This window comes from Amphibalanus amphitrite, unplaced genomic scaffold (genome assembly GCF_019059575.1).
Source record: "Amphibalanus amphitrite isolate SeventyFive unplaced genomic scaffold, NRLGWU_Aamphi_draft 001437F_arrow, whole genome shotgun sequence".
NCBI lineage: Eukaryota > Metazoa > Arthropoda > Thecostraca > Balanomorpha > Balanidae > Amphibalanus > Amphibalanus amphitrite.
In genome coordinates this window covers 138,511-147,237 of record NW_024882930.1, presented here as the reverse complement: position 1 = coordinate 147,237, position 8,727 = coordinate 138,511, and the positions used below count along the sequence as shown (strand labels likewise).

Genomic DNA, 8,727 nt, shown 5'->3' with positions numbered 1-8,727 from the left:
TTCTGAAGACCCGATGCCGGCCTCTAAGGGTCCGCATCGGCCTCTGAAGGCCCATCTTGGCCTTTGAGGGCCCTCTGCTGGCCTCTGGGGTCCAACGCCGGCCAATGCCAGTCTTTTAGTGTCCCATTCTGATCTTTGAGGGCCTCATGCTGGCCTGTAAGGGCCCATATTGGCCTCCGAGAGCCCCCCGCACTGGATTCTGAAGACCCGATGCCGGCCTCTAAGGGTCAGCATCGGCTTCTGCGGGCCCATCTTGGCCTTTGAGGGCCTTCTGTTGGCCTCTGGGGTCCAACGCCGGCCCATACCGGTCTTTTAGGGCCCCACACTGACCTCTGAGGGCCCGTGCTGGCCTGTAAGGACCCACCTTAGCCTCTGAGGGCCCCGTACGGGCTTCTGAAGACCTGATGCCGGCCTCTAAGGGCCCGCATCGGCCTAGTCTGAGGGCCCATCTTGGCCTTTGAGGACCCTCTTCTGGCCTCTGGGGTCCAACGCCGGCCCATGTCGGTCTTTTAGGGCCCCACCCTAACCTCTGAGGGCTCCATGCTGGCCTGTAAGGACCCATATTAGCCTCTGAGTGCCCAATTCGGTCTCTGATGGTCTCAAACTGCCCTTTGCAGGCCCTGTACTGGTCTCTGAGGGCTCTAAACTGGCCCTTAAGAGCCCAAACCAGCCTCTAAAGGTCCCACGACCCACACCGGCCTCTGATGGTCCCATTTCTGTCTCTGGAACCGAAACTGCCCTTATGTGCCTCTGAGGGCCCCGTACTGGCTTCTGAAGGATCGATGCCGGCTTCTGAGGACCCATGCCGGTCTTTAAGTGCCTCATAGGGACACCTGAGGCCCCACACTAGCCTCTGAGGGGCCCGCAAACTGGCCTATGAGGTCTCTACACCGGCCACTGATGGCCCTATTATGTTCTCTGGGGGTTCAAGCCTTACCTTTGGGCGTCACGCACTTGCTTATGAAGGCCCACATCAGCCTCTGGGGCCCTACCTGGGGCCTTTGAGGCCCTTCGCTGACCTTTGGGTCCAACGCCGGCCTCTGGGGGTCTGACACCGTACTCTAAGGGCCCCATTGCAGCCTCTAGGCGATAGGTATCGCCGAAGCGCTATCGATGGGCCCATAAGTGTAGGAACCATGGGTACAGTGGGCGTAGTTGCACCAACAATAATTCTGCAGTGAGTGCAGACAATGTATTCTGCATCCACAATAATCTGGAACAAAATCCCCTTTCTTCATCCGTCTTTCGAAGCATTTGCTACTGTAATGGTCTTCAAAATTTGCATTTGTGCTCAAGTAAAAAAAAAAGATTAAACGGAAGTCGGAACACATGTGATTGAACAGTGAACAGATACCGATGACCCACTGTTCAAAGTTTTAGCATGATGATCTTAAAAAATGGCAAAGTTTTATTGGCAAAGAAAATGGCAAAGTTAGCCGCCTTTACTTTTGCGGTAGTCCATTCACAGTTGCGTGAATTATTGACATAATCAATGCTTCAAAATGCACTTTTCGGTACCTTTTCCACATGGTGCACCCTCAAAGTTCTCAATGAGCCTCCGCTCGGGTGCCGCTCCCTACCCCCCCCCCCCCCGCTTCACCGGCCATGGCCTAGATTTCTGCACCCGTGCACTACGCCCGTGGGCCCCTTTAAGCTAGCACCGGGCCCCCCGGGTCAGCGCAGGGGCCCCTTTGCCAAGTTGGCCCCCCCCCAAACTCCAAGTCTGCGACCGCCCCTGGGTAACGCCGAGAATTTCCTTCAACATGGACCCTATTGGTTCACATTCCTGGCATTCCATTAGCAGCATTTACATTTTCAAAATCGATAACTACACTACAGAATTCGCCCAAACTGGCAAAAAAGCCGCATCTTTTGATTTCATTGGTGAATTATTTATCTCTTGACTCTTGCCCATCTAAATTTTACTTACGCAGAAAAGTAATTAAAATCAGGCACTCAAAAAGCCTTTTTGCCAGCGTCGATTTCGTGAAATCCAAAGATTGGGTTGATGATATTAGGACACTCGTAAATTCAAAATCGCTCAGAGATTTCAATAAGGTACAACAATCCACTCAAATAAGATGTTAAGGTTAATTAAAATGCGGAAAACCCTGGGGCACCCTCAGCCATCACCTCCTATTTTCCAGTATTTCAGCTATTTTCTTCGCTAAAGAGGTCTTGCTTTGATGATTTTTTTACTTCCACAAAATCCTCAGTTATTGATTATTCCAGCTATATGGTCAGTAACCACTCAGTTAGATGTTATCGGCTATAACTGACCCTTTCTTACAAAAATTTTGCTATGAAAAAAAATGATAAGTACTAAGGAATTCGCCCAGTTTCGAGACCATGGGCTTCCGTTTGATATTTTCTCAGCTGAATCTAAATAAAATACTAGAAACAATTTTAACTGCATTGACGTTTTACCAAAGTTTAGATGTTAAGGAATCACAAATTGGAAATAAAATATTATAGAATTTCGTCGGCCGTAGGGAAAGCATGCTTCTATTGTTTTGGAGCTGCGTCTCGTGCGTCTCGTGTGCGTCATTTCCGCCGCACCGCCAAAACATGAGAAGTGGGGAGGGAGTCACGAAGCTATCAATTATAATTAAATTAACTCGTTATCAGGTGAGACAGAAGTTGAATTTCGTGTTTGAAATCAGATATGTATTCATATCAGTTAAACTTTGAAATATTTTTCCATTGGTTGTGGCAATTGTGCTTGCTGTTGCGTGAAATGGTATGCCTGGTTACATCGCATTTTTGACTAGGCTCTAGCTTATTTATTTTGTGATAATTTCCATGCAGTGATCTTCGCATATTTAGAGGGGATCATTCTGTAAATTGTTCAGCACCATTGCCATCTTTTGCAAGATAATGGATGAAGCCAAGGCCCTAAAAACAGATGGAGCTTGCAACGATCTCTATGTAAACACGGCTATTGTCCTTTTAGCAGCACCAAAAAAAAAAAAAAAACAATACAAACAAAGAAGGCAAATGTAAAGATAAAGTCCTAAGAAGATTTCAAGGATAATGTTATTCATATTCTTACATTACTTAACATCCTGAATCCTAAAATGATACTTACGCGTCTCGCAAATAAAAGAAAAACAATCAAACCTGACCTTACCTTACCTACTTACCTATAACCTACCAACCTACAACCTAACAACCTACAACCTAACAACCTAAAACATACAAATCTACAACCTAAACTAACCCAAAACCTGAAATTTCTGTTGTTGCATATCAACAGTGTCACAATTGTAGTTAGGACTTCATGTTGACAAATACCAGAAAGAAAATAATAGCCGACAATGTCCTACATTTTACCAGCTACAAGAATTAGAAATGATATTATTTTTGAGAAGTGCTTTAGCTTGTGATGTAACATCCAAATATAAATAGGTATGCGCCCCCATATGAGGGTGCATATTTGGCTTCACATGGCTCAGGCAACCTCTCCATAATGGCCATTCTTTGTATGACACCCACACTGAAAGTGCATCTTTGCTGTAGTTATTGCTGACATGCATTCTCATGTTTGCAGGACAATCTCCTATCATTTATGAAGAAACCAGGGTTATTTTGAAAATATATCACTCAGAAAAAGCAGCAAGCCTATAATTCTGGCCAGTTATCAATGGGTAAGTTTATTAATAAGCAAAGGTTTCCTCTCTTTCTTCAAATACATGAATGTCAGTGAGGTCAGCCTTCTGGTGGTACAAAAGGAAGCAGCCACTAAATATTTACAAACTTTTGGTTGTGCTTTGCATTGTTATCATTTTCATTTAGAAGCACATATTCACATTGCTCATTGTCATCTCAGCAAATATGAATTGCTTTAAAACATCAAATTTGAGTCAGTTAGTTGTGCAATCAGCATAAAATGTTCATGCAGTTGAAAATATGAAAAATTGTTGACTTTCCTGGATATGGTTGAGTCATCAACAATGACTTGAGCCTGGAGTACTTGGGTGGCCAGTGGTGTTGGGTTGCTGTGAGCATGTGCTATTCTTTATTATTGCAAATAATACTGAATGTATACAATATATGTTGTATGGTGCTCCATTATTCTTATTAAGCCCAATGTTAACTTTTTTGTTCTGTGTGGAATCAATGCAGGTTGTATTTTTAGTCATGACAAGGTTCACTGGCAATTGACTTCAGTGTGCATACCTTTTGAAACCACTTTTGTTTGTTTGTTTTCAGATTAGAGAAATGAGCTTATCAAACAGCACGAATCCACGATGCTGGCGGTCTAGGCCAGTAGCCAGCTTCAGCTTCTGGCGATGGAAGGGGCCTTCGGCTGATGCAAGACAGCCCTGGCCCCTGCCAGCCTGCCCCGCCACTGGTGACGAGCGCTAGCGCGTCAGCGACCGCCCGAGCGACTCTGATCATCAAGCTGTGCAAGTAATGCTCTACCTGCTGATCTACCACCGAGGGCTCCGCGCCGGCCGCATCCGAAGGAGGATGCGCCATGTACTGCGCAGCCGAGGAGACCTACTGGCCACTCGTGAGGCCTACAATCTGCATGACCATCGAGTACGTCCGAGGCGCTCTTTCTCCCAAGCCACCTGGGTATGGACGGACGGGCCGGCTGACGCAAGAGTCCGCAGCGGAGGGGCCGGGGCCTTGGCCAGCTCTGCACCAGCTAGAGCGCGGAGATGGCTGCGCTCCGCTCAGCCATCAGCGCGACCACCTGTGGCACCTGAGCGCCCCGGTCGTCTTTTGCACAGGCTCCCAGGCGGCGCTCGCGACACTGAGGGAGGGCCCAGCCACACAGAAAACCTCGATGGGCGCCGCCGTGTGGACGGGGCTGGCAGTCCTGTTCCGCCAATTCCACCTGCAATTGATGCCGTCCCATTCCGGCATAGATGGTAACAAGCGCGCCGACCAGGCCGCTAAGGAGCCTCGAGCGCGAGCCTCGAGCGCGGAGGCGGCCCCGCTCCCCCAGGCGACAGTCCCGGGGGATGTTGGCACTGCCCACCGCGCGGCCATCAGATTGGCCCGCCACTGTGCCACCGCCGCCTGGCCGGACAGTTGGTGCCAGTTTCTGATGGGGGGGGGGGGCTGCCTGCCGCCGCTAGCGGTTGCGGAGTACCGAGCATCGGCTGCCGATCTCTACCGGCTTCGTACGGGCCAGTGGTTGGGCTTCCGCCAGTATCTTCACTGTATAGAACAGAACCCTACTGACGAACGCCGCCAGCGCTCCGACATCGATTCCCCCCCCCCCTCCCCCATCACCTATTCTTTCGGTGCCCGGCCCTCATATGACGGAGCCTCCGTCGATTCGTCACCGTCTTCCTGAGCCCCGAGGCGGTCCGTGAGCCGTGAGGACGAAGAGGTGGCGGCCCTGACGACCGCCGTGAGAAACCTCGAGAGCTGTACCATTACGCCGCGGTAGCGGCTGGAGGAAGCAACGATAACAACACTGAAGGTCACAGCCGCCGCGTGGTCCCGTGCGGCGGCGTGCTGGCTGATCGTAAAATGCCCACGCCGCGCGGCGGTCCTGGCAGTGGTGGACCGGGCTGTGGTCCAGTCGTAGCCCGACTAATGTTCAGATTGGCGAGGTCTGCTAAATGCCGCCGCGCGCCGTCCGTGCTCCGTGACCGGGACCTCGTCCGCCCACTCCCTCTCCGAGCTGACTGATACGCCGATGATACTGCCACCCTCAGCGCCGGCGCGACGATCCAGACAGCACTAGCTGCAGCTCAGCACTCGGCGGACCTCATGGTGGGGTGGGCGGCGCGCAACAAGATGACGATCGCCAGCCAGAAAACGCAGATAATGGTGTTGTCCCAATGGAGCCGGGACGCCAAAGATGCCGTCATCAAGGTATCGGACGTTCCTGTCCGTGCGACCTCCACCATCAAGCTGCTTGGGGTCACGTTTGTTTGACAGGCTGCTCCATTTTGGAGAGCACTGCACCAACCTCAAGAGGAAGGCTCGCCCTCGCACCACCCAGCTGCGCAAGCTCACAGGACACTCCTGGGGACTTCAGGAGCACCACCTACGCGCGGTGGCCAACGGCTACGTCCGCGGCGCCATCGAATATGCGGCGGCCGCGTGGCTCCCCGCAGCATCCCGCTCCCACCTGGAGCTGGTGGACCGGGAGCTGCGCGCAGCGGCCCGCGCCGTGACGGGGTGCCCCAGGTCAGCGCCGACCCACGCTCTCATGGCGGAGGCCGGCCTGCCCACCGCGGAAATGCGACGCGCCACCCTCGCGACGAGGTTGCTGACGCGCGCATCCGCACTACCCGCCGGAGATCCGCTCCGGGAGCTCGCCGAAGCCTCACGTCCCTGCCGACTCCGCAACATCACAGGATGGCGCGACGAGGGCAGACGGACGCTGGACGCCCTGGGCGTCACCGCCTCCCAGGTGGAACCCATGGTCGTTGCACAGCTCCCTCCGTGGACCTCAAGTGAGGGGATCACGATTTCCTGTGCCGTTCCGCCCGACTGCGTCCGTAGCGCCGGCGACCAGGCTCGCCGCGCGGCAGCGGAGGCCATGCTGGCCGACCTCCCCGGAGCAGAGCGGGCGACGTGGGTGTGGTCTGACGGCTTGGCGGAGGGAGGCACCGTGCGAGGAAGGGGCGGCGCCCTGATCGTCCTCCCCGCCGGAGCCGAGTGGACGGTCAAGACCCCCGCCGGCGCCCTATGCTCCAGCACCAGAGCTGAGCTGGTGGCCCTCCGTGCTGCCCTGGAGGAGATTGCCGAATCAGACCTCACACCGGACCAGGACACTCACCCGGACACCATCATCGTCTGCCTCGACTCCAGGGCGGCACAACAGACAGTGGATGCGGGACCGGCGGCGCAGACGAGCCAGCTAGGCGACGCTATCTGGCGGCTCCTAATGCAGCTGGCCAACCGCGGTCGCCGTCTCCACCTCCAGTGGGTCCCGGCCCACTGTGGTCTGCCGGGCAACGAGCGGGCCGACATGCTGGCGATGGAGGCCGCCGAACTCGAGCAGACCAACGCCCCCCCCCCCCCCCTGGATGTCAAGAGCATCACCCGCGCCGCCGCCAGGTCTGCGCGCCGATCATGGCAGGAGAGCCTGCCCGGCGGCTGGTACCGCTCTATCTTCCCGGATCGGACCCTGCCTGCACCGGTGCGACTCGACAGCAGAGAGGCAGCGGTGGATATTCACCAGCTACGGGCCGGCCACTGGAGCGTATCAACACAGTACCTCCACCGCATCGGCCGCCGGCCGACCCCCGACTGCCCCGGCTGCATGGACACCGCCTGCCCTGCCGCTCGGTGTCTAGTGTGCGGGGAGGAGGCGGACACCCCGCAGCACGTCTTGCTGCGCTGCCCGTGCCTGTGCGGGGCCCACCTGTGGCTGGCGCGATGTCTGCCCCGATATGCTGATTACTCGACGTGCCCCGCTCCTCGATGGAGCATGTATGGACTGCCTCATTGCCGACTACTGGCAATCCTTGAGTCCTAATTGTCCCCTAGACAGAGGGCTGCCGTTGGGGACCGGGGTCGCGTTATGCTCCTGCTGCTAAATTAACAGGCCACAGGGTTACTCTTAAAATGGAGTGGTTGCTGGATAGCGTAGGACATATCGGGCTTAAATAATATTTATGAGATCTGCGCTAGGATCAACATTTTTACTCGTGCCAACAATCATTCGATGCGTCAGGTACAATTATGTTGTTGACTGAATTGAATGTGTGTAAGGATATGTATGAGTTGTACTCGTAATTTTATTGTGTCCTGTATTTGTTCATGAGTTGTGTGAGGGTCAGTGAACTCTCTCCTGCGTGGCCTTAGTGATCCGAACCGGGTTTTTGACGTTCAATAAACGACCGATGATCTATATCGATTTATTTCTACTTGTGAAACTGTGTCACATTACCTGCGTATAATAAATGCAGTGTGAAGAGACATGGTTTGCTCGAATGAGTATTAAACGGAGGCGTGGGTTGCGCTCGCTACCTTCAATCATTGGCTGACTGATCCTAGTTTGGTTATTGTGAGGACATTGCTTAAGACTTCCTGGATTTCTGAAACATTCCTGATTTCCCGATCGGAAAATGTTAATGTTTCGCCACTGGTTTCAATGGAGTATACACGAGTTCACAAATGGAGTTCGGGTACGCGGCGCTTCACCGTAGGAATCACAACAGTTTCCTTTTCGTCATATATTCTAAAATCGAAAACTTCCCAAGAATCAAACCGTTTGGAGTCATGGCGTAGCAATATCTTCGGGCTATGTATAGGTATTAGTGGCGTCAATTTCAGAAAACCTTTGTCCAAAGTCCGTCCAATGTCCAATGCTTACGTCGACTGTCCGTCCAAAAATGTCCAAGCCAGCCATTTGTCCAAAGATGTCCGACACCTACGCAATAGTTAAACCTCAACACTGTTATTTAATTTGCTTTTCATCTACCGTTACCAGCTCAAAAGTGCTAATCATATGGAAAGCTGAGCTTTCTAACAGCCAATCAATGTTAAACACGATTACTTTTTAAAAATGTTGAGGTGTAGCAAGCGATTGTCCAAAGTTGTCCAAAGCCTGCTGCCACGGTCCAACCAAATTCCGAATTGGACATTGGACAAAATCGGAATTCCGAAGATTCAAGTTCCGATTGACACCACTAATAGGTATTGTAGATGTTCTTCGTGACCGGTGCTTATCCAAACTCTGGCTTTCAATCAGAAATGAAGTTGCGAATGCACATCAAAATAGATAAAGGACTAAAATATCGACTCTTC

The 8,727-nt window shown here is 52.5% G+C and overlaps 1 protein-coding gene across 1 annotated transcript; it reads left to right on the top strand.

Annotated features, from left to right (window-relative positions):
• The first annotated feature begins 2,580 nt into the window (after window positions 1-2,580).
• LOC122373046 lies at window positions 2,581-7,828 on the top strand. Its single transcript, XM_043350783.1, has 3 exons — window positions 2,581-2,628; window positions 3,551-3,647; window positions 4,213-7,828. Exon 3 carries the CDS (start codon window positions 5,825-5,827, stop codon window positions 7,451-7,453), a length of 1,629 nt encoding a protein of 542 aa, XP_043206718.1. The 5' UTR covers window positions 2,581-2,628; window positions 3,551-3,647; window positions 4,213-5,824; the 3' UTR covers window positions 7,454-7,828.
• Window positions 7,829-8,727: the final 899 nt, after the last annotated feature.